The sequence below is a fragment of the Stigmatopora argus genome, chromosome 1, assembly GCF_051989625.1.
Source record: "Stigmatopora argus isolate UIUO_Sarg chromosome 1, RoL_Sarg_1.0, whole genome shotgun sequence".
Classification (NCBI taxonomy): Eukaryota; Metazoa; Chordata; class Actinopteri; order Syngnathiformes; family Syngnathidae; genus Stigmatopora; species Stigmatopora argus.
This window is the reverse complement of record NC_135387.1, coordinates 4,954,065-4,980,453: the sequence shown is the minus strand read 5'-3', so window position 1 is coordinate 4,980,453 and position 26,389 is coordinate 4,954,065. Positions and strand designations below refer to the sequence as shown.

The 26,389-nt window shown below is 39.1% G+C and overlaps 3 protein-coding genes across 9 annotated transcripts in view; 1 reads left to right on the top strand and 2 right to left on the bottom strand.

The window, feature by feature from the left end:
• Positions 1-3,414: 3,414 nt before the first annotated feature.
• LOC144083402 (dual specificity protein phosphatase 7-like) lies at positions 3,415-9,811 on the bottom strand. Its single transcript, XM_077611233.1, has 3 exons — positions 9,075-9,811; positions 8,161-8,589; positions 3,415-5,318 (listed from the first exon to the last, which is right to left on the bottom strand). The coding sequence occupies exons 1-3, from the start codon at positions 9,442-9,444 to the stop codon at positions 5,008-5,010; spliced, it is 1,110 nt and encodes a 369-aa protein (XP_077467359.1). The 5' UTR covers positions 9,445-9,811; the 3' UTR covers positions 3,415-5,007.
• Positions 9,812-13,749: 3,938 nt separating this feature from the next.
• Positions 13,750-22,797, bottom strand: spo11 (SPO11 initiator of meiotic double stranded breaks). 4 transcript variants are annotated; one of them, XM_077621454.1, is made up of 13 exons: positions 22,449-22,796; positions 20,143-20,253; positions 19,625-19,713; positions 19,490-19,556; positions 19,296-19,404; positions 18,855-18,941; positions 18,534-18,570; positions 18,329-18,438; positions 18,100-18,199; positions 17,833-17,870; positions 15,826-15,902; positions 14,700-14,811; positions 13,750-14,210 (listed from the first exon to the last, which is right to left on the bottom strand). In XM_077621454.1, the coding sequence occupies exons 1-13, from the start codon at positions 22,484-22,486 to the stop codon at positions 14,091-14,093; spliced, it is 1,095 nt and encodes a 364-aa protein (XP_077477580.1). In that variant the 5' UTR covers positions 22,487-22,796; the 3' UTR covers positions 13,750-14,090. The 4 variants fall into 4 exon arrangements, with proteins under 4 accessions (XP_077477580.1, XP_077477737.1, XP_077477657.1 ...); XM_077621611.1 differs by having other exon boundaries at positions 22,456-22,796; XM_077621531.1 differs by lacking the exon at positions 20,143-20,253 and having other exon boundaries at positions 22,449-22,797.
• Positions 22,506-26,389, top strand: part of bmp7b (bone morphogenetic protein 7b) — a 42,910-nt gene continuing 39,026 nt past the window's right edge. The window contains exon 1 of one of the 4 annotated variants that reach the window (XM_077621268.1): positions 22,506-22,565. The gene's annotated coding sequence lies outside the window, so the exon portion shown is untranslated. Of the gene's footprint in view, positions 22,594-22,636; positions 22,938-26,389 lie in introns of those variants that run through there. The other 3 variants (XM_077621191.1, XM_077621116.1, XM_077621343.1) reach the window with 3 other exon arrangements.

Sequence of the window (26,389 nt, the reverse complement as noted above, 5' to 3'; positions counted from 1 at the left end):
CATTTGTTTCCACAACAGTGAGTGTTGATCATGCATAACATTAAGGGGAAAAATGCCTGTTGATCATAGGTTTCGGTTCAGGTATTATGATGGTTGGTCATTCTTACCTCAGAATGAACAATTAAAAAGTAGAGAAAACTTCAGGGTCCAAATCCTGACCTGTACTTTGTCCCAGTTGACTTTGGGCAAAAGGCAGACAATACCCTAGGCTGGTCGGCAGTCACCCATAGTGCACAAAGGTGAGTCAGATGACAATTCGCACTCATAATTATATCGCCACCAGCAAGAATCGAGCCTGCGCCTGCCCGCACCGAAGTCAGGCAAGTGAACCCCTACGGCCTACGCTAACAGGCAGGTTTTTTGATATTTTTTCCCATCAGGCGACCGTCTAAACAACTTCAAATTATGAATTCAAAACAACTTAGCATTTGTTATGTACTCAAATGTATACACTCACCAGCCAATGGCTCTTTTGCCTTCACTCATACTGATCAAGTGTCTTGTTTGTAGTATTGTCACTCAAATAACGTATGGAGTCACACGTATGTCTTACTTCCCCACGTGGTTCTTATGTTGGCATTCAAAACAGATGCTTTGTTCTGCAAGTTTCAATAGACATTTCAAAGTTTGCAGTTGTTCTCTGGCCCCTGAGTGGGAGGATTGGGGGGCGATTTAATTGCAAACACTAGCTGGCCATAGGAAACCCCTCAACCACTTTTTTTCTAAACTGAAACACGCCTACTAATATTCAAATTAACGCCCACTGTTGCCTGCTGGAAAGGATATAAGAACTGGAGTCAGATATCGAAGTGTGTGCTCCTTGTAATAAAGCCCAGCTGATTTGTGAGAACACACCTTGAAATTTCAGTCTGTCTTTTGTGTCTGTCTGTCTTCCAACCCCTCCAGAACAGAAAACAAGCATGTGGCGTTGCAGGAACAAGGATGAGAGACAACGCTAATCCCTTAAATCTGCGGTCCCCAACCCTTTTCTCACCGTGGACCGGTAAAGCTCTTTCGATTTTCCCGCGACAACTCAAGACAAATTGTGTGAGGGTGGGGTAGGTGCATGAATGAAATCCACAACGGCAAAAAAACTAGTCCCAAGCATAATAGCAATTATTTATTATTATAACAACTTTTCTCATTTCAAGTAGGAGGGCGAGATTGAAAACTCTGACGGACCAGCACCAGGTGCCTCATGGACCGGTGGTTGGGGACCACTGCATTAAATAGAACTTTAAAGCCCTATCAGTCTCTCTATCTAGTCATTCAGTACAGTGAGGCCTTGCTAAAGAGTCGTCACTTTTAATGCTTCCTTCTGCTTCAATATGATAGCGATGGTAGGTGGGTTACCGCCATATTGCCTTGCAATGTATGTCTTGGTTGGATAACATGGCCTGCTTCTTCATTTCATTTGCACCAATAATATTAAACTCCTAGGATGTGGCGTCAACGTGTGGACATCACATTTTTGGTTTGCCACAAGACTACAATGTTAAATTTTGGACTACAAGGGCCTAGCGTCCACTTATGATGTGGACATCAATTTTCTCAGAAACTACATCATGTAAAAAGATAATTCTTAGTTTTTACATTCATCAGGTCCGTATTAGCCTAAATATCAAAGAGAAAATAAAAATGCATGCCTTGCTGGGTCTTAGGAGGTTAAATAAAGAACAGAGTTGTGTTTACCATGCTATAAAACTAAAAGAGAAAAGAAAAACTCTTTTAGAACGACATGACAATGAACGGCGGTCAAGATAGTTGTTAGACAGCGAAGTGGAGTGTAAGGAGATTGTCAAGCACTACACTTACAATTTCGAAATAAAATAACAGATACCGGAAATATATTTAGACTTTGGGGAATTTCGTAACTTCGACCTATTTCTCTATACTGGAACAGTAATTTGCATGTCAAAGGGTTCAATAACCTGAAAGTTTTGTATGTAGAAGCATTCATAAGTAGAGGTACCACTGTAGTATTAGGAAGTGAGAACTGAAGGCACGATGCCTGTACAGAAGACAGGCAAGCACTAGCTTATGTCAAACATTTTGGTTTTATGATGCAGCTAAGGGGAGGCCAGCGGGAGATTGTCAATCAGAACGCAACGCTACCAGGACAATTTACAGGAAATCGGTGACAGAGTGGTTCGGAAAATGAATGAATGATACAGGAAATGTATTTATGTTTTGGGGCATTTGGTAACTTGGATCTTGTGTGGTTATATTAAAACAGTGATTTGTTGCCCGGCATGGCCCTTCATACACCGCAAAAGTTAAAGGGTGGTATCAAAACTTGCTAGAATACTCACAAAGCATACAAGTCTCGAAGCAGGAATGAATTAATATAACATTAGCCATTAAATCTGATGAAGGGAGTGGTTAGAAAATAAACGTGGTCATACTACATTCCTTTGTCTGCATAACTTGTCATTGAGATGAGAAAGAAGCCCATAACTTGCATACATTAGTCACATGAAGTGACTTATAAAAAACAATTTAAAACGCTTTTAGATAAACTGTTGGTTTGACTAGAGGGAACAATGGAAATACTGTTTTAAAGATGATGTACGGTTATTTTGATGATTTGCTTCTTAATACATGACATGTTTGAAAATATGTGCTGAAAAAAATGGCAAAAGGCGAGAACAAGTTCTGCATCTCTGCGTTATAGGCAGAAACTATTATGTTCTGTTATTGCCGTTTTTATTTTAGACGCATTTAAAACAAGGCGATTGTTGTCACTTCTATCGGGCTCACTCCATCCACTGTAAGTCAGTCGATTTTTCATTTTAGGAATGATCAATACCACAAAACGATGCCTTTAATTCACACATTTCCTGGATCCCACAATTTCCTTAACAACATGGAAACGTTATTTAATCTACCAAAAAATTAGGAGATAACAAAGACGTCATTAAAAAATACACAAAAGGAGTATGACACACGGCCTTCTCCATCAGTATTGTATTCTGGCTCAGATGTTCAAACATGCACGATTGTGTTGACAGAGGAAATGTGCCAAATGCGTTTGCATCAACACCAGCAAGGGCCAGGAGTGATTGACAGTCGACACGGACACGCCTAGAGAATCCTGACCCGGCCGTTTTTATCCTTTTTGAAAACCTTATTACATGACCTCATTTTTTTAATTCATTTAAATTTGTCAGGATTGTTACCAACAGTCTTTACATATGCCAAATCCAACAATATATTTATTTTAATTTGACTTTACAGGACCTTTAAGGAAACTTCATTTCCCCTAGTAAATTTCTATAAAATTTGGAGTTTGTAAAAAAAACAGTTTTACCAGGATTTAAATTAGAAAGGAAACATTTTCTATTCAGACTAAAAACTATTTAAAAATAGTTCAACTTCAGATAATGCCCACGGGATAAATGCGATAATCTGATATGTGATACAAACAGCGAATCAAAGTTTAATTGCTGACTTGCAAGAACAACAAACACAAAGACGTAAGAGCATATTGAAGTAAAAATATACAATACATTTGTTATATAAACTTGTACAGAATACTTTGGACAATTTAGTTAAACATTGACTATATATATATTTTTTTATATATATATAAGGTTCAAAATAAGGTAACAGTTTGATCCTTCATGATTTTTTAGAAAAGGTCCCCCATTAACAACTTATGTACTTCTTTACAAACTAAGCAAGTAAAAAAAAGCCCTTGGATGCACTTGGAGAGACAATGACATGATAGAGATGTCTACAAAATCCCTGACATTTTTTTCAGTGAGGTAAGAACAACACTAGTCTAAACTTGGACACATTCTCGTGTATGTCTCCCACGTTAGCTCAGTGAGCCAAGAGGCAAAGAGGTGGCTAATTCTACACCATTGCAGTTCCCTTAAACATCACTGCACCGCAAAAGGAGGCGCTCTGGACTGAATACTGTCATGACTACAAAACAAGGTGCACATCTGTCTTTTATGTTTAGTGAAAGTAATCATGTCACAGTAGTCTTGCTGAATGTTGTGATAAGAGGCAATTCTTGGTGCAGCTTCCTGGGGTCAAATTTGTGACTGAAACTATCTCATCTCATTTTCTGAACCACTTTGTCCTCACTAGGGTCACGGGGAATTCTGGAGCTTATACCTGCTGACTTCGAGCTAGAGGTGGGGGACACCCTGAATTGGTGGTCAGCCAATCGCAGGGTACAAAGAGACAAACAACCATTCACGCTCACACTCATACCTAGGGGCAATTTAGAGTGTGCAATCAGGCTACCATGCATGTGTTTGGAATGTGGGAGGGAAGTACCCAGAGAAAATCCATGCAGGCCCGAGGAGAACATGCAAAATCCACACAGATGGAGAAATCCTGGATTTGAACCCAGGATCCCAGAGCTGTGAGGCCGACGTGCTAACCACTCATCCGGCGGGCCGCCCTGAAAATATATTTTTAATAAATAAGAAAAAAGACTGTGATAACTGTATGTTGGAGCAGAGTCATGCAACTACAAGAATGAATAGCGTTGTTATTACATGGATTTAATGCTCCACCTGGTGCCCGAAATCAGATGGGATAGACTCCATCACCCCCCGCAACCCTTGTTTGGATAAGCAGTTCAGAAAATGAGCCATATAGATTTACTTCCTTTTTTTTAAACGAGCGAAAACATTCTGATACAATCCACTATCTTCTGTGGTGGTTTGTTCCAATTGCACAACAGCTGAAGAGCTGCCACAATTAAGAACTTGGAAAGAAATTCAAGGCCAGATGTATGTAGTAGCTTAATTTCCCACAGTTTTGAAACATTCTGATTTGAAGACTATTAAGACCATTGAAGCAGAAGTCATTGTGTGGTTGAAAGCTGGTAAAAAACAGTTAACAGTCAAAGAGCGATTACAACAGAAACATTTGAACATGTACTGCTATACGGTACATGAGCTCCTTGTGTGACAATATAAGGCATCAGGCATAGACAAAAATATGGCTGACAAGCTAACCCAATCACCACCTATCTTCATAAGAGCCTTATGTAGAGTTCAGTGTGTCCAGCTGAAAGACGTTATGATTGGTTGGTGTAGTGAAGAAGAGCTGCTCTTCGCTGGTGGAGCGGTTGTCACAGGGACTGTGCAACCCCAGTGTCCGCTCAAAGTCCAACAGCTGACCCATGAAATTAAAGTTTGGGGATATATTTGACTTCTTTCTTTTGACAAAGTCATAGGCATCATTGAGCGACAGGTTGAGTCTTTGCATCAAGTAAGCCACGGTGACGGTCACAGAGCGGCTGATGCCGGCTAGACAGTGAACCAGAATGCTGCACTGCTTGGATCGAGCTTCATCTGGGAGAGGAAAAGAAAGCCTTGGTTAGAAATTTTTAGAGCTGTCTTTAGACTTTGAAGGAATACGTTCATTTGTCAATGTGACTGAAGTACAGGAAAAACAATCTGCTTGGCGGGACAATGACACCATTATAACCCTCTAGAGAAGACAGAAAACACTTGGGGCTTATTCTGGGAATTCGTAGGCCATGAAAAAAACATATCCGCTTGGTTCCAGACTAACTTGTGACCCAGCAATCAGACACAGCACCGAGAGTGGAAGTGCCACTTCCTTCCTGGTTCTACCCCTGAACCTCTTGTGAAACTGTCAAACAAGCTGTGGTTTTGGGCGCAGGCAATGTTAGACTGCTAGTCAAACTGAAAGCAGCTAACAAAGAACATTTTCTCCTTCACATTAGCACTTTAATTTTTTTGTTTGAAATGTTAAATAATAGTTGGCAGATTTCACGTCAGCAGAGAGTAAACCACCACTTAAGATTATTATACACCACTTTCTAATATAAGAGCAATTATCACTAAACATAAATGCAACAAGTTGTTTAACATGCCTGAAATTTCCTCACTCCAAAAATAAGGTGTAATTGCTAATGACATCACAGGTTAACTTGTGGTTTTCATTTCTATTACATGAAACATTAGCTTTAACGGAAAGGGGGATTTTGTTTTGGAACATTCACCATTGTCCCCAGTTAATATAAACCAGTGACTCTCAGTGTTATCCTATGTGAATGCCAAAGTATAGTTCAGTTGTATTTAACTTTTAAGTTCAATATGTTTGCATTTAATCTTTCTTTTGATTACAATTTTAATTTATTTACTTTAAATTGTAAAACATTTTTAATGATTTAATTAATTTAACTTTATTCTTGTTTAAATGTTTGTCATTTCTCATATCTTGGCTTTAATATCATAACTTCCATGTTTATCATGTAATAGTTCAATTTTGATTGTTTATATATAACTGTATGTACGATTGGGTTCCTTGTAGTATTCTATCTTTAGCTTTTAGCTTTTTTCCCCTTTTCTCTGTATATTTTTATCTTTATTGTCCCAATAAACTATGACCTTGTGTAATTAAAAGATTTCCTGTCAATTTTGGACTTTAAACCTGGAAAAATCTTTTTGTACCATTGCAACCTTCAGTCTCATTTATGATCACCTAACGGTTAGGTGAGGTTAGGTCCTAATCCATGATTCTTTGTTTGTCAAAAAATTAAAAAAATATTAGTCGCTATCGATAATCAGTACAATAACTATCGACTCTTTTGTCTTTCAAATTTTAAACTCCAAAATTCTGTGAATAAATGAATTTAGTCATTATTCAATTATAAAAGTAACTGCATGATCTTACTTAAAAAAGAATAAAATATGATAATTTAAAAAAGAGATGACAACTCCCTCCAAACACTATGAAAAGTAATGAATAATAAAACCTGCTGAAATTTAAACAGGCACCTTTATTTTTATAAATTTGCCTTCAAAACTGGTGTGAAATAAATAAAATAACAATAAATAAATAAAATAACAATAAATAAATAAAATAACAATACTGATCAACTAAAGACATCACAATTGGCAAGGAAACTATTTTCAGCCTTACAAAGAGAAACTAAATTTACCTCATGTGGCCATTTCAAATGAAATTTTAAAAAGTTGGATGAACTTGACCTATTTTAACCTCCTATGACCCGGCGTCCACACGTGTGGACATCACATTTTTGGTTGTCAAGAGTAAATGTTATTTTTTTTACTAAAAGAGCCTTGCTTGCGTCAACTTATGATGTGGACATCATTTTTCTCAGAAACTACATCATGTCAAAAGATAATTTGATACCTAATTATAGCCTATATATCAAAGAGAAAATAAAAATGCACGCCTTGAAAGAGTTTGGATCTTAGGAGGTTAAGCATAGTTAACAATATTTAGCTTTTTGTAATGTTTTCAGAACATTTAACTAAAATGGGGTAACTCTTTTATATCAAGTAAAAAAGAATTACAGGCTGTCCTCAAATGTCAGAATTTTTCTTATTGGCTTCTCTTGACATCTTTCCCGATGTTAGCCAATCAATAACCTTTTCCGGGACGAGCTGTATTTACGTTAGAGAGACAATTAAGTGTCATGTGGACTGATGTCTTGAACATTACTTGCACTGCTGAGGTTCAGTCCATTGCGTTTGCTCTCAGGTTGCCTGACGTGCATTCATACGTACAGATAAAGTACACTACAGGGAGTGTTCACTTGGATCTTTTAGTGGGTAGGCTTGGTGTTGTCCTGCCATCTCATAATCGCACATTTTGGCTGTGTTATAGTCCTGTTATAGTCCTTTCACTTTCATCCACTGTGTGCGCCGCCGCTCTATTGCCCTCACTTCTAATTTAGTTTGAGTTTGATTTATTCATCATTTAGCAGTGCTAAATGATTAGCTGATACTCATTCCATCTTCTTTGTATCATGAACGTTGGTCTGGAACTAGGGTTCACGACACATTAACGCCCCCATTCTTTTTGGTATATGTAAACATATACAGCTAAGGAGCCACTGCCAAACATTTTATTGTGTATTGTTTGCCTGGAGCAAATTATACTCAGGTGCCACTAACAGTCTGAAAATTCCGGATAGCTCCAAAACTTAATCGGCAGCGCCAGAGAAATATTAAAACTAAATTTCAAACTTTATGATTGCCATTTTGTAGTTGCTAACAATATCCTTGCAATAAGAAGGGAGCATCTCTACCTAAATTAAAGCATTTCCTGACAATATTTCAGTACATTAGTCATAGACAAAACATTAGTAGACGAAAATGAAACAGATAGCTTTCTTTAAAATGTGAATATGCTCACCAATAAATGATATGGCCTCTGGGAAGAACTGGGAGAGATTTTGACTCCAGTGGTCCGAGATAGGGATCTGTTTATACCTGAAACGTCCGTCATGTTCAAACATGTTGGGGAGATTGGGTGTGACGTTCAGGATGTACTTGATGTTGTGTTGGCCCAGAACATCTAGGTTAGTTGAGTCTTTGGCACAGCCCAGGTAAAGGTAAGGTAAGATCTGGACAGGGAAGGAGGGCTGATTGCTGAGGAGTGGGCTCTCGTCCAAGTCTGTGGCACTGATGGGTTCTCGGTCAGATTCCCCATCCGAACAGTCTGAGCTTAGCCGTAAATTTCCAAATCCAAGAAAGGAGAGCGGAGGAGAAGAGCTAGGACAGGAGCTGTCGAGGAGCGTCTCGCAGTGTTCTGGGTAGTCTGTGTGGAATTTGACAAACCCACCTGTAGAAGAGCAACAAAAAAAATGCTTCTCGTGTTACAAAATGCTGTTAAAAACCTTCAAAAGGTTTTTCTAGTGGCAAACGATTATAGTGAAGTGGCGTAGTACATTAAGTAGATCCGGTTCCCCTAACAGACTATTCATGAAATGCATGCCTGCTCCAGCACAGCCAAACACTGCGTAGCCATTTTGGAATTTTAATTGAGCATCTCAGTGAGGTATACTGCAATTTTTTGGAGATTACAAACTATTTCGAGGAGACCTCAGATAAATATTACTAGTAGTATTCACATTTTAAAAAGTTGTCAAACAATTGGGGTTCGGTTTGCCTTCGCGTTAATAATAGTACGACCACTAGTTGGACTCGAAATTGCTTTTTTTTTTTTTAAACTAGTCAACTTTGTGCTTCCCTTTTACAGGCTACCTAACCAGCCAGAATAAGCGACTTGTTAGCTGACACTCCAACTAACTTATTGGGGGCACATACCTTCCAGGTAGTAGGCTTTACAGCCATCCTCCCACAGTTTTTGAAGAAGCAAACCCAAAACGGACGACGGGGTTCCACTGTCCGGCCAGCTGACGGTGCTCTCGTCGTACAGGACCACCGTGTCCGTTTGACATCGGCGCGTGAAATTCTCTTTGCCCTCGAGGTTGGGAATGATGGTCCGTATGGGAATGTTTCCTTTCTTGAACCTGCGCAGCATCAGAGCCGGGATGACCACGCTGATGGCTCCCTCGATGTGAGAAGACTCGTAGAGCTCGTGTGCGCGGCAGTCTAGGAGGAGCACAGAAGTGGCCCCCAATTCCAACTCCACTTGCAGCCATTCCACGGTCTTACTCGGCTTCACATTAGACATGTCGAGCTTGGTCTCGAGCTGGGGTCGCGGCGGTGCCTTTCTTTCTACATGCTCACATTTCCCGCGGCGACTCGCTACATGTTAGCCAAATATAAAGGAGCCTTCCGACGAGCATTCGGCATGTGGCTGAAGCTCGAGCCGAGTGGGTTTGTCCTTTTTCCGCTTCACTCTTCCCATCAAGCGGGGAGAATAATGGCTCTTCTAATAATGTGTCGACGGCGAGGCCAATCCGCGTTGATGAGCAGTATCGACTTGGAAACGCAAGTTTGTGTTTTTTGAGAGCCCAAACTATATTTGACAACTTCAGTTCCTCTGCATCGTAACGCGTTCGGGTTTTGTCATTCCAATGCGTGACAGCAGAGGAACTCCGGAGGGAGGAGTTTGCCTGATTTAAAGTCGCAGGACAAGCAAGTTTGCCAATAAAACTACTAGTATTCTCATTTCTTCACCCTACTTGTAAACATTTTTAAGATTGTCTCTGTCAATATACATGTACACACAGGACAAATATTGCGTCTTCATTTAACACTCCAGACGAAAGGCAATAGAGAACAAATCACGACATTAATGGGACGCTGCTCTTCGGAAGCGCCACAACTTAATACCTCCCCCACACGACCCCCGGACCACCGTACCGGGTCAAAATTTACTGACCTAATCTGGTTTTATTTTGTCAGTTGATAACTAAATTAAAAAAATCAGAATTAACACACACACATATTTATAGTGATATATTTATCACTATATATATATATATATATATATATATATATATATATATATATATATATATATATATATATATATATATATACATAACCTATTTAAACATAAACTTATTTGTATGTAGATGATGTATACAAATTATTTATTTTTGTCTTCTTCGCTGAACTGTAATTTTTTTCAAAAACTCGACAAACATATGCTGCATGTCTTACCCTCCAAGAGCGTGCCCAGTTTTGGCATGAGCAGCATGTTGCAAAGTACATATAGTTGTGCCTGATGAAGTGTCCAGCTATAGCACGTTAACTCCGGCATCATGGAGATGGAGCTTCCTTTTAGAGATGGGAGGCTAACGGGGTGGTGAGAAATAGCCAGCCAATGAAAAATAAAAAGGATAAAGTGTATTCACGTTTCAGGGGATGTTTGATTTCACTTTTTAACTTAGAGTGTTTTTGTATCTTGGAAACATATAATTCTTCATTTTTGCGCACCAGAAAATTTGTAATTGCGAAGCACTGCTGTATTGAATTGAATTGAATGCTTTTATTGCCATATTGTCATGTAGGGTAATACATCCATCCATTTTGCAGGGCTTTTAAGTTTTAAACAAAAAAAGTATTAACCTGAAGAGAAAACAGATTCAAATCCCATACATCATTGATGATACCCAAAAAAAATGGAACAATGGCACGAGAGTTTAGCACGTCCGCCTCGCAACTCTGGGGTCCTGGTTTCAAATCCAGGTCAGTTCACCTGTGTGCAGTTTGCATATTTCCCCGGGCCTGCGTGGATTTCCTCCGGGTACACCGGTTTCCTCCCACATTCCAAAAAAACGGCATGGTAGGCTGATTGGACACTCAAAATTGCCCCTACGTGTGGGTGTGAGTGTGCATGGTTGTCCATCTCCTCGTGCCCTGCGATTGGCTGGCCAGCGAGTCAGGGTCTCGCCGCCTCTGACCTGGAGTCAGCTGGGATAGGCTCCAGCACCCCCCGCGACCCTTGTGAGGATAAAGCGGTTCAAAGAAAATGAATGAATGAATTGATATTTTAAAATGGGGATTTACTTTTTTATTATCATGTACTATATATGATGAGGGGTTATTAAACAATAGTTTAGTGTGGATGACAGGGGGTACTCTCTACATAATCCTACGTGTAAGCATTTATCCATCCTAATGTGGACGTAGTTTAATAATGCATGGAGACTTTGACTTGGTAAAATTAGGAGGAATGAAAGCAAATGGCAGGAGGCGCTTAGATGCGTGCAGAGGAAATGCAAGCATGAAAGCTCCTCTGGTCCCACACGTGAGTGGGGGTGGGTGGGGGGATCAGATGCGCACAGCATCTGGATTATCACAGAATGAGGAATACAGGAAAACGTGCACACACGCACACAATGTAATCACTGTACACCGCCCCAGAGACAAGCACATTTGTTTTCACATCCGACCACCACCGCGCATGCACCTGCCTCCATCACCTAAGCACCATGTGCTCAAGTTACACCGTGCCTGCGGCTCTGCATGCTCGCCTACACAATCGCTGTTCCATTTGAACTCTCGTCCCGTTAGTGTTATAAAGGCTTTTCGCTACAAACATGCAAGTGTCTTTCATTGCAGCTAAATATGGCGAAATAGAGCGCGGTAGAAAGTCGGTTTGTTTTTCTTCCTGTGGGGGATAGGATATGCAACGTGGCGAATTGCAACTAGTCATTAAACGTATAGTCTATAGTGAATTAAAGATTCACAGGGGCTGAGGGCAAGGCAATAGCCCAATAGCTCGGTCACCTGACTGTCCCACCAGCAGTTTGGTTACATAATGCGCTTCTAAAACGTGACCGTATGATAATTCTCTTCGTGTGAGGGAGGAGGCATCTTTGCTGCACAGAATTCTGCATGCATGAGTATGAGTCATCGGCAGAGAGGCGTTGATGTCATGGCACAGTTCGCCCCCGTGTGGTGAAAAATATAATGCCTAAAATGCGTTTATGAATGGGCATGTAAGCGATATCGTGCAGCATGTTTTGCTCCCCCAAAGGTGCTTTATTCGTCAACGTTGAATTTTTGCTAAGAAATACTTCCTGATGTATACTTTGGTAGTCTGAGTTGAATGCAACGGAACTCCACTTCATGTTTCATACACAAATTCAAAATGAAGCTTAGAGATATAGAGAGAATAGTCTTCCCTCAATTTTCGCTACTTCACCTATTTGTAATTTTTTTCTGCTATTAATTATTTAACTTTTTTTTTTAAAGTTAATAAAAATGTGAAAATCCTCGCTAAAACTCGTAAGCGGAAGCCACTCTTGCTACTAGGACTCAGCACTGAAAAAAAGGTAGTATATAGTTATAATAGGGGTGACCCTACTTTGCGATTTTTCAATTATCTGGTCTACATTAACTGCGATATTCAAGGGATTACTGTATTTACTTTTTTCCCCTTTAAATAATTATAAATATTTTTAAGGAAGATAATTTACTATTTACATTTTTGTTGTAATGAAATAAAATAGCATTTTTACAAATCTATCAAAATCGACGAAACAGAAAATTTCCTATTTTAAAATTGTATTTGTAATGTAACTAAAACTAATATCTATTTGCTAAAGTGTCTTTTTAAAATGAAAAACAAATGATTAAAAGATACAAAAGCAATGTTTGTTTTTTTAGAAAAAGATAAACGTACAAAAAATAGAATAATTAATTTGTTATGTATATTATTCTTACTTTTTAATGATAAAGGAAATATTAAAAGATAATAGGAATATTTAATGTTTCATCTCATCTCATTTTTTGGAACCGCTTTATCGCTAGGAGGGCGGTGCTGGAGCCTATCCCAGAGGCGGGGGGGCCCCTGAATTGGTGGCCAGCCAATTACAAGGCTCAAGGAGGCAAACAACCATTCACGCTCACACTCATACCTAGGGGCAATCAGCCTACCATGCATGTCTTTGAAATGTGGGAGGAAATCGGAGTACCCGGAGAAAACCCACGGAGGCCCGGGGGTGTACATGCAAACACCACACAGGTGGACTGACCTGGATTTGAACCCAGGTCCACCACTGTGAGACCGGCACGCTAACCACTCAGCCGGCGGGCCACCCTTGCATAAAGTATATTCTTTATAATAGTATAAATCCCCTTTTTCTTCCCGCTGTGAAAGAATAACATTAGGACAGTTAGGTACTCTGTGGCTTAATTCCTTTTGTCCCACGCCATGTATTACCTGAGAACATCCCAGTCCACTTTCAAGTTAGAGATGAAAAAAAGCCTTGCAAAACATGACCAGCTCCTCTCTTTTCCAAGACTGGCGTGACCAAAGAGGATGTTGCAACCAACATTTACAGAGAAGCAGTCAGCTGGCCATGAGAAGCAGTAAGGGGAAGGGCTTCTCAAGGACTTACCTATTACAGCTGCAACGTGTTATTAAAAACACAACCTCATAATTATACATACATATTATAAAAGCAGATAAAATGGTCTGTAGATAGACTTTTTAGAGAACCAACCAGTAAAGAGTGGACTTTGTGGATGTAGTCAAGGGAAACCATATTAGTCGTACTATATAGGTAAATGTACAGGATGAAACAGAATACGCTTTATTTGATGAAATGATAAAATTTGAAAACAAAGGGACATGGGTTCCTGTACTTTCAATGAATTATGAAAGAAATGTGGGTTAAGCTTTTAAAAATATAGTTTGTAAATGATAACTATCTGTAAGATTACGTTTGATGTTAACACAGTCTCTCTTCGCGCCAAAGTAGTGGTTTTGTTTTTGGATTCAAGTAATGCGTCAGTGCATGTAAAATTAACAATTTATACTTTATCAGTAAAGGTCAAACAGATCGGGTACACATGAGGGTTTTCCAAATCCATTTTTCGTCTCTAAGTATTGCATTTCCCTAGGTGGCAGAATTTTACTCATAGCCAGCCCCCATAGCGTAGCTTGTTGGGCAGGTAGACGCTGGTGAGAAAATCTGGACCAATAGCTGCCAGTGACTGTATTTCTGCTTTGAATTTACTCTTCTGCATTAACTCCATCTATGATAAAAGAAAACAGGCTTGGATCAAAGTCTTTGTACTTCAGTCACACGGGTAACAAAAATAAAATAAAATAAAAGTGCATAGTACAGCAACGATAAATGTGCTGAATAATATTAACGCAATTACAACGCATGGAAGGTTAATGATCTATATATTTCCTTAGTTTAGGTGATATATGCGGTAATGTACAGAGCAAATGTAAAAACATTTATTTTATTATCATTTCTTTTAAAGTAGACCTGTTTTGCTGTTTTGTCTATCCCAATCGAAGGTAACCACTGACCTAATATAGTGGAGTTCACTTAAAATAGATAAGCATGAAAAGAAAAAAAGAATACATTTACTTTTACATTTAGTTCAAAGTAGGTTTTCTCAGATTGAATAGATTTTTTTCAACTCATGCATGGCTTTATTTTACAGGTTGGTCACAGGGTATCTGGTATATGTTTGCCAAAGAAATAACTATTTTGTCTTTTTCTTTCTCACCTCTTTAAGCCACTCTGGTTGCTCCAATACATAGGGCCTTTTAAGCAGGCTCTTGAGTTTGTTTTCATCAGCCTTGGTGAGGGGGATCAGAGCATTCCTGGGAACCTGCAGCCTATAAAATAAGTTGTTTTACCCATAGCTTGTTTTGAAAGGTTGATAAGAAAATATGATGGCTATTTAACAAGTGTCGACAATCTTTCTTCAAAGGTGACAAACTGAAGACAGATTACGTCAAATGAACGGTATTTCAACAAAATCCCCACTAACTGGGCGAAACCACACACACGCACACACATACATATATACCTCTACTTACGAAATTAATTGGTTCCATAACTTTTTTCGCAAGTTGAACATTTCGTAAGTAGAGGCGTACTTTATATGCGAAATTCTCTAATTCGTTCCACAGTCCTCAACAAACTACCAACTAAAAGTGTCCCAATTTTGTATGAAAGATGTGAGGACAGGAAAATGAGAGAAAATTCTAAGGAAATTATTTATTAATGTCTTAAAATAAATAAAGCATATGAAAATGTGCCATGCACCGCTGAAATAGTTCCCTCCGCGGCCGTTTTTATGGGAGCCGTAATACCCGTGTTTGTCCATCAGATGGCGAAAAGAGCCCGTTCTACCAGGGCCGAAAGCCGTCCACTTGGTACTACATTTTAGACTTTTGCCTGTGCCTTGTGTGTTTGTGTGTGTGAAAATATGTGCTGCGTTGCATTTGCACGGTTAATAAGAGGAATTGCAATCATTAATAAGGGGAGCATTTAGTCGAGGTGGACAGGTAAGAGAAAATCTTGAAATTGGGATAGTGGTTGTTGTGAGACAGCCAATTGAATTGAATTGAATGCTTTTATTGTCATTATATGAGATAGAATGAGAGCGATGAAATGAGAGCTCAGCAGAGGGTAGTGATGTTCTAAAGTGGGAATCAATGCATACGCGACAATATTTTCAAAATAAAATAATGGATAAGGAAATGCATCTACACACACAATATATATATATATATATATATGTATATATATCTATATATATATGTATATATATATATATATATATACACATAAATAAAATGAGATAGTAGCGAAAACTTGGCATGAGAAGTGACATGAGTCCATACCTCTCGAGGTCTGAGGGGAGGAGGCCTAACCACATGACACTGGGGATAGTCAGGTTTTGGGCCTCAAATGACATGGCCTATTAAAAACAGGAACAAATGTATCCATACATGGGATTAACAGTTGAAACATGTTACTTCATTCTGTATTCCCTCAGTCTATGCGCTTATCAATTTAAAATTTATAGTGTGGACGATTGGTCTTTTAAATACATCAACAAAATTTGGAAGCTTGCAGTTGATTGATGTCACCATCATAGTGGAGTCTACAATAGCTCACTCGTGATGAGACTGTTGTTTTGTAGGACGGTACCCGGACATTTCGTCGACGGACACTTTGTCGACGGACACTTCGTCCCCGGACGTTTCGTCGAACGGACGCTTCGTCGCCGGACAGTTCGTCGACCGGACACTTCGTCGACGGACAATTCGTCGCCGGACACTTCGTCGCCAGACAGTTCGCCTAACCTTAACCACTAACCTTAACCACTATTAAAGAAGAATAAGGAAATTCACATATTCTTTTTTAAAGGAAATAAAACAGTAAAAAATCGCTCAACAACACAAACACATTAACATTTGGGCGTGTGCGTACTAAATGGGCTCGTCTCTAAACACACTACGCACGAAACAGGGTTCCTACGTTGAGCGCTCCATTTTTAAAATAAAAGGCAATAAATAAAATTATTTTATTAAATTTTTTGTTGAAAAGAAGACAAAGGAAATTCGGTTCCTCGGGGGGCACTGAGTGACTCAACTAAATTACTATTAACTGTCTGGTTTTTAATCGCGAATTGATGTGGCTACGATTCTGACTGGATGCTGATATTTGTTATGAAGTATGCCAAAAATACTGCATCTCTGACTTTGATATAGACGCACACGTTTGATTTTAAATCAAGCAATCTATTGTCCTTTCAAAGAGCAAATTCTATTGAATCTATTAATAGGAGCGAATGGGCCTGTTCTTAAGATGGCCGACAAGCAACGACGTCTAGCTCCGTTGCCTCACAACACGTATCGGAAATCTAGTCTGTATACACCATACCTATGGGAATACCAAGCAAAAAAAAGAAGAAAGACGACGAAGAATATGTGAATTTCCTTTGTCTTCTTTTTAATAAAATGTTTAATAAAATAATTTTATTTATTGCCTTTTATTTTAAAAATGGAGCGCTCAACGTGGAACCCCGTTTCGTGCGTAGTGTATTTAGAGACGAGCCCATTTAGTACGCACAAGCCCAAATGTTAGTGTTTGTGCTGTCGAGCGTTTTTTTTGCTGTTTTATTTTCTTTAATAAAGAATATATGAATTTCCTTTGTCTTCTTTAATAGTGGTTAAGGTTAGGCGAACTGTCTGGCGACGAAGCGTCCGTTCGACAAAACGTCCGGGGACGAAGTGTCCGTCGACGAAACGTCTGGTCACGTGTAGGACTGTTGCTCAAGTAATTTTTTGGAAAATGTAAATGACGAGGTTTATAGAAATAAAAGTTTTCACATTGATATTTATGTCTTGTACTTGTTGTGAGAAACATAATTGGTTTACATAGAAGAAAAGAATTAATCTGCTATATACTCAATGTCACATGACCACACCTGAAAACAGGTTGGTATTTAGAGCAAAAAAAATAAATGTGCATCTGGCGTGACGTTTTATTATTATTATTTTTGTTTTATGGCTTGTATACTTTCACAAGTTCAATAAAGGAACAACGCCTTGTTGGCTTTGTGGTGAAATTTTTAGCTATTTTTCTATCCATACTCGTGCAATGTTGGATTTGGAGAGTAAGCATGTCAGTCTGGATTATTGGATTATCTGGATAATTTGGTGAACACATTCAGCCAAACTAAATACCATTTTTGTTTTGTTTTGCACCCCTTAAGCATCCTGCATTATATTCCCCTTAGTAGCACACTGCGTGTCATTGATATGTGCAAAATGAAACAAAGTGGGTAAAGAGGCCATAGGACTGAGCCAGAATGGCACTGTATTTAGAGAAATGAGACTCACCATTGATCCATACTTGTATATGCACATGATCTCAATGCCTGGGAAAATCAGAGACAACATGCCATGGTAAGCAACATACCAGATCAATTACCCTGAAAGATTGAAGCAGAGCTAAGAGCAACGTAAAGCATTAAATACATATGGTCAGGATTACACCAAGTCGACTCTTAGTCAGAAAAGAGTCCCCAAGGCAGCTAACAAGTCACAAACTGTTTCGTGGTTTAGTAGTATGAGATTTAAAATTGGGTTGTACTCAAGCAGATGTACCATGTGGGTCAGCATCTACCAGAGTGAATACTGGGATTTCCAGCACATCCCAGAGCTTTCTCACCATCAACCTGCTGTTCACATCTGGAAAGCCTTTACCCTTAAAAAAAAAGAAGAAGAAAAAAACAACACGTGTCTCGGGAAAAAAAGAACACCTGTGCTTTCATGCCATTTTAAGATGAGGTTATTATTTAGGTGAGGTTGAACATAAAAACAAACGTTGACACACTGTGATCATGATACATGGAGAAAGACGGGTGCATAAGCCATCTTGAAGAAGTCGCTGAAATGTAGCATCCTTCTCAACTATTAGGATGAACCTAGCAGAAGATACAATATCTGTACATGGCTAAGGCAAAACAGACCCTGGAGTAAATTAGAACAACTCCCACATAGTCAAATACAAACAGGAAGAGAACAAACTCAAAGGATACTTTGGATGCCTTCAATATTTGATGAAACGGCAACAGCCTAAAACAGAAACACGTAACTTTAGCATGGAAAATTAATGTGTCATACGAGAAAAAAATATACTTTTGTCTTTTATAACCATAGTTATGATTTGTTTATGTACTGGCTTGCAATACAGCAACCTTGCTTTTTTTAGGCGTGCACATAGCATTGTCACAATATGGATTGAAAATACTAATTTCAATCTAAGATGATTCAATTTTGGATGTATTTCATGCTTCTGCATCACAATAATGAATAATGGGAAATGATTCACGTGAACAATAGAGTCAAAATATACGTACAGCGGAACTGGAATTGCAGTTGATCCTTGTACCATCCTCCTCCATGTAACAAAGATCACCTGAAATTAAACCTTTTGACGATGCCAACTGTTGACGTGAGAATTAAAACTTTTAGAACTCAAGATATCAATGCAAGTACACGTACAATACATTATTATTTCAGTATAGGACCAAGCAATAAAAAAATAGATGAGGCAACTTTTTTTTTACTTAAGAAAAATATATGGTGCAAAAATATGAATTTATGTCCCTGAAAAAAGTGAGTTAAATAATCTGTGGAATAAAAACAGTTTTCCTGAGTCAGGCATGACATAATGTACAAATTGTTCAGTATTTTTCCCTTACCATTGTTACAAGATAAATTTGAGGTAAATTGGCACCATTATAACAGGTGTAATGAGATCGGTCTATTTCCTTCAGTATGGACAAGTATGCACTTACCACATGTAGCGCTCTTCGGGGCATCTTTAGCATGCACGACACATCATCTACTATTTGATCAACTGTTTTTTGTGAGCCAAACAGCTGTGGGTAATTGTAATAGATGTCTCTTTGGAGGGAAATCGAGAGAAATCAAAATCAGAAGTTGTTTTGAGGACCTGGGGCCTATTATAAAATTATATTGAAATGATGACCTTTTTGTGGCATATGAGTTGCTCTGCACAAGTGTATAAATGACAGAGAGGATCTTGACAATTTGGGCTTCAAACAGAAGAGAGTTCAGTATTGGAAAAAATATATGAATGAATTTGATAAGTAAGTCGTCTTACAAAAGTATTGGGCACTTTTTGGGCAGTCACTTCTGATTGTCTTGACAACATTTGTTGAACTCATCTGAAGTCCGATGGCGCTGTCAAAACTTAATAGAGGAGAGAAACAGAGAGAATTTAAGTTATCAAGAATATAATTATGTCCAAAAACACCCACTCCCAAAAATACACAGACATTCAGTGTGCATTTCTCATCAGTTTAGATGAATTAGGCTCTCTGTTTTTTTAAATTACTCAGTCATCTTTTAAGAGGCAAGAAGTTATTTTAGCCTCAGGCGCTGCGGTCCAAAGTAAATTTTCTTGCTGCTAACGCTTTAATTGTTTTTGTGTAAATTCTGACGAAGCAGCTTTTTCCTCTTACATCTTGTGTGGCCCAATGGCCTAGGGAAAAAACACGAGGTAAATATTGATTCCTCAACACAACATCGTTATCTTTTCATGTTCAGTCCTTTTACATGGAATACACAGTTTGTTGTGCGTGCCAGGTGCAGGAGGGCAATCCATTGAAATGAGGTCACCTGACATTGTCCCAGGTGGATCTATTTGGCAGCACTAGAGTTGGTGCTTCATTCTTCGACAGACAAGTCACTATTTCCAGGATCACATTTTCAATAATGTTCAAAACCTCCCTAGAAAACCAAGCACAAATGCAGTAAAAAAATAGCAATGTTTTGTTTATAATTGTTTTTAATTACTCCTGGGAATTCAATGAAACATTAAGAATGTTTTTCAACCATCAGATAAACTCATTGCTTTACAACGACAACGACGAACATCAAATCCATTGCAACTGGAATGGCTGGCATTGAATAATCATGTTTCGCTGACACTGGCCAACGTCTACTACGACAAAACAAAACAACAACAAAAGAAACTAGCATAATAATAAAGTCTAAGCATAACAAGCATAATAGCAATTATTCATTATTATTATAACAAATTTTCTCATTTCAGGTAGGAGTGTAAGATTGAAAACATTAATATTTATTAATCTGACGGAGGTGGTTGGGGACATACATATATATATATATATATCTGAATCATATTATATTTTGTCCATCAATACTTATTATTCCAAATGGTCTGTTAGCTTCCTTTCATTGCTTTTCCCCCTGGCTGCACTGCTTCCAGATGTGTGTTTTCATATTGAAGCATTTAACCAATCACATTTCAGCCATTATTTGTTGCCAGATCAGATCTGCCTCAAAGCCTTCACAATCAGTTCTTGCGGGCTCTGCTGCATTAAACTAGACTGTTGCTTTTAACCAATCAGATTTCGAGTTGGCAACCCAACAATGATTTTTCATAGGCGTTAGCATTTTGCTGGCTGGGACATGTCATTGCTTTCACAAACTATGATTGGCTAGTAGGCGGGCCGAAGCAGCCAGAGATCGCAAACTCCACCCACATGGCCGACAGTGGCAAAAACAAATGAATTCTGTTGCAGATTTCTCTCACAAAGCTATTTTCCAGACGGACTTTTCCAGAAAAAAATGGACATCATTAAGAAAGGGCGGTCAACTCCGAAGCTAGCAAGCCTGTTACAGCCGGGAATATGGTGTGTGCGGCACTTTCAGTGTGCTAACTTAGCTCCACAAGCAAATAGTATATTGTTGTTTTGATTTAAAGCCATTTTCAAAACGGACTATGCCAGAAATATGACAGGACAGGCTCGACTTTCATCATTAGCTTCGATGGCGATAGGAAAGAAGGAAGAAAGAAAGGAGGATGGATATTGTGTAAAAAGGATTTTTGGTGAGTAAAATATGGCCATATTCCTAAATAATATTTCAATTGTGGGCCAAGTTCTGATATCTGAAAAGCTCCAGTGTTTGTATTTAAGCTCCAGTGTTTGTATTTAATAACAAAATGCTGCAAGGAAGTGGATTTTACCCCAGTTTAATTTTTGGCGTTTCACCATTGACGTCCATCGCTGTCTTTTCCCGGGAAAAATCACCCCCCTGGCCTCGTTGTAATGTCTCAAAAGCTCCAGTATTTGTATTCAATCAATAAATGATGCTAGGAAGTGGATTTTACCTAATTTTAGTATTTTAGTGCATTTTTTGTCATTTCACGTATGGACGTATCGACGTTCATCGCTGTCTTTTTACCGGGGAAATGATACTCCGGGCCCTGTTCTGATGTCTAAAAAGCTCCAGTATTTGTATTTAATCAATAAATGCTGTTTTCGGCTGGATTTTACTCCATTTTTGGGCAATGTTTGCCCGTACGGCATTGACGTTCATCGCTGTCTTTTCCCGGGAAAATCACCCCCTGGCCTGGTTTTAATGTCTGAAAAGCTCCAGTATTTGTAATTAATCATGAAATGCTGCTAGGAAGTGGATTTTACCCCATTTTTGTGCATTAATTTATTGATTTTTTTTTATGTGTTGCAGCTGTAGCTGCAGTAGAGGTTTTATAGCCATAAAATAGTTTTTGAGGGTTGGATTGATACGTTGAAGGCGCTACCAGAAAATGCACCGCCCGCCACTGATATATATATATACATATATATATATACATATATATATATATATATATATATATATATATATATATATATATATATATATATATATATATATATATATATGTGTGTGTGTGTGTGTGTGTTTGTGTACATATGTATGTATACACGTACACACGTGTGTATATATATATAATAACTGTAATAATACAATAGCATTATAGCGTCATGCTCAGCGACATCAAAAAGACAGATATGCACACATTATTTACAATATGATTTACTTTACAATGCTAATATAGCCTGGCTTTGTATTAGCTACAATGCTGAGTGTACGTGTGAACATATTTATCTTACAAATTACTTTCGTAATCTCCACGACGGTTGTCAGTCATGGCGTTGCTTTGCAGGTCGAATTTGCGCTAAATTGCACAGTTTTTGTTCAAGTAATTCGCCCTCAATTATGCCTCCCAGGTATGGCCTCACAGTCACTGTCTTTCCGGTATGGACATTTTTACTTGCATTTTGCCCGGGTGTGCATATTCGAAGTGGATATACACTTCCGGTACGAAACTGTGGACATTGAAAATGCTGCAAACTCAAACCAAAATGTAGTGTACGGGCTGCTCTTCATGTCAGGCGCCGATATTCGAGATTTTCTTGGTTAATACCGCAAACGGCAGTCCTGGCTTTGGATTTGTTTTTTTTCAAAATCCACATTGCTGAACACGTCTGAATAATTGTTGAAGGTCATTGCGGTCTACATGTCAAAATAAAACGAGAAAATATGTTGCAAACTTTTGTTGAGATTAAGAATAGAATTGAACCACACTACTACAAATGAGGGTAAGTGATTAGATATTTAACACTATATATATATATATATATATATATATATATATATATATATATATATATATATATATATATATATATATATATATATATATATATATATATAAACTGTAAATATAAAAAAGTGTGTGTGTGTGAGTATGTATGTGGGGCCTACACATAGGGCCTATGGGTTTTCTCTGGGTACCCCGTTTTCCCCCTACATTCACATGACATGCACTGTAGGCTGATTGGACACTCTAAATTGCCCCTTGGTATGAGTGTGAGTGTGAAAGGTTGTTCGTCTCTTTGTGCCCTGTGATCGGCTGGCCGCCAATTCAGGGTGTCAGCAGGAATAGGCTCCAGCACCCCCGCGATCCTTGGGATGATAAGATTGAGTATATAGTGGTACCTCGACATACGAGCAATTCGAGATATGTGTAAAATTTCGGGCAAATATTTATCTTGAGATACAAGACAAATTTTGATATACGAGCAGACAGCGGACGCGAGATGCCGCTCATAAGAACATCATGGGCACTGTCTCTCTCCCCGCAACTCCCTCGTGTAATGTCTCTGGTCGCAACTCCCTCTTTGTAATGTCTCTGCGAGCACTGGGTGGGGTGTTGCATTTTTTCAGTGTTTTTTTTCCCGTTAGTCAGTGCGAATGGCGTATATACTACTTCTCGTTGGCAAGTGGTCGTGCGTTATCCTATTGTGAGGACATTTGTGTGCATCATTTTGGGAATATTTTGAAGGGAATAAAAACTCAAACAACCCTCGATATTGACTGAAAGTCAGTGTGGAGGCGGGGCAAAAAAAGCCAACCCGGGAGAAGAAAGGTATCAAAATGTCAAACAAAATTAGAATTAAGTTTAGTGTTAGGTTCGATTAAACTTATTTTTGAGTGTGTCTGCATCGTAATCCAAATTCATTTAAATTTGTTTATGTTGTGTTACAAGCAGTGTTCCCTCTAAGCTGTGCGGATTTTTTTTTTTTTTTTTTACCCCTTTCCCCATGATGGCGCCGTTCAAGCGGCAGCCAGTGGCAGTAGCTCTCTCCACTTATGTTTTTCGTGTTTTACAGCATGTTTTACATGAAAAATTAGAGGGAACATTGACATGCACCTGCTTGTGGCAGGTGTGATACTGGTGTGCCCATAGCGAGCAATGATGATGTCGTGACCGGATGATTCGCCTAAAGACGTTTCGCCGACGGACGTTTGACAGACGGACAGGTCGCCGAATGGACGTTCCGCCGAACGTTCATTCGGCGACCTGCCCGTCTGTCAAACGTCCGTCGGCGAAACGTCTTTAGGCGAATCATCCGAGTACCGATGATGTCGCTCACACTGGTACTCGGTGCACTCAGGGAGGTTGACTTTCTGCTCAGACCAACGAAAAATTAGAGGGAACATTGGTTACAAGCGCGTTGCCGTGCAAAAAGTCTCTCTCTCTGTCCCTCCCTCTCTCCCCCCTTCGAAATCTGTATAATTTTAGTACTATTAAACACATTTTAGCAGTGGTGTGCCGTCAGGGCACCAATCAGAATTCAATTTGGTGACACCAAGCGCAGGCGTAGGGATACGTCATCGCTTTCACCAACTATGATTGGCTAGTGATAGAGTAGATGGGCCAAAGCCAGAGTGAGCCAGCCAGAGCTCGCAAACTCCACCCTCAATGGCCGACGGAGGAAAACAAATGGATTTGTTTGCAGATTTGCTGACAAAGCAATTTTCCAGAAAAAAAAAACGTCATTAAGAAAGGGTGGTCAACTCCGAAGCTAGCAAGCCTGGTACAACCGGGAAAAGGGTTTGTCCGCCACTTTCAGTTCGCTAACTACGAACGCAACCCCTGGCTCATGGGCTCAGAGGAACACTGCAAATTGTATTGCTGGGAGTGCTTGTTATTTGCCACTGATCGACATTGTGTTTGGAGCAACACTGGATTTGCAAATTTGACTTGTTTAAGCAGCAACGAGACACCAAAGCACTGCCGGACACTTACAAGCAACGGTGCTCTCCAAAACTTTTGGAGAAACCCGAGTGGAGTTACAGTTCAGCGAGCAAGTGCGCAGGGAAACGGAGCGCCACTACGAAAAGATAAAGAAAAATAGGGAAATCTTAAAAAGTTTGATAGACTGCGTCATTTCAAGCAGGAACTTTCATTTCGGGGACACGATGAAAGCGCTGCATCCCCAAACATAGGAAATTATGTGAAACTTCTTACTCTCATTGCTGAGAGAAACACGGATTTACATTACCACCTGTCCACTAATAAAGTGTTTAGTGGCACATCGGGCAAAATACAAAACAACCTGATCACTGCTATTGCTGAAGTGATGGAGGAAGAGATCAGAAGGGAAATAAAAGTACTGTTTGTCTCTGTAATTGTGAATGAGTCTGTGCGGAGGGCTGATGGATTTAAAGCACATCTGGATGATTTTGAATTTAGTTTTTTTGCTATACACATTTAATGGCATTTTTTAGCATTCTGACGGGCTTTTTTCAATACTACAGAACAACAAACTGGATGTACAGTTTTGTCTTTCAAGAGTAAAGGAGTTTTGTGACACAGTTGAGCGTGAGAGGAGCCAATATGAGGAAATTTACGAGGCCACTGAACGCAGTGCGGGTGCTCCAAGCGCACAAAGAGGTCAAGCGCAAGATTCTCGCGCACACTACCACCAACTCCACGACAGGATTCTGGACAATATTATTTGCCAGACGCGGACAAGATTTCAAGAACACGAAAGACTGATGTTTCTCTCCCTCCTCGACCCGCAGAAGTTTCGGGAATACCAGAAAACTTTCCCACATGCAGCCTTCTCCATCTTAACGCAGAGCCATGGTACACTTTTCGATCTGCCTCGGCTAAGAACAGAACTGATTGTACTGTATGCCGCAGATGATTTTACAGGAAAATCTCCCACTGATCTCCTTGATTTTCTTTAGCAGAAAAATCTGAGTGAGAGCATGGGGCAGCTGTACACATTAGTGGGTTTGACAGTGACCATCCCTGTGTCCACTACTTCTGTCGAACGGACATTTTCAGCCCGAAACCGAATCAAAACTTATGCCTGAAATACAACAGGACAGACTCTACTGTCAGCATTAGCTTTGATGGCGATAGAAAAGAAGTAATTGAAATCTTCTTGAGGAAAGAAACGAGGATGGATTTTGTGTATAAATAAAAATACTTTTTGGTGAGTAAAATGTCTATTTTCCTCAATAATATCCTCAATATTTTTTTTTTAGGTTATTATTGATTCATTTTTATGTGTCGGAGCTGTAGCTGCATTAAAGGTTTTATAGCCATAAAATACTTATTGAGGGTTGATTGATTCACACACAGCACTACTGAAGGCATGGGTATGAAATGCACGGCCCGCCACTGCATTTTAGTAATATTAAACCACTAGTTATGTGTTACTTTGTTAATAGATGGCAAATTAGAACAAATAAA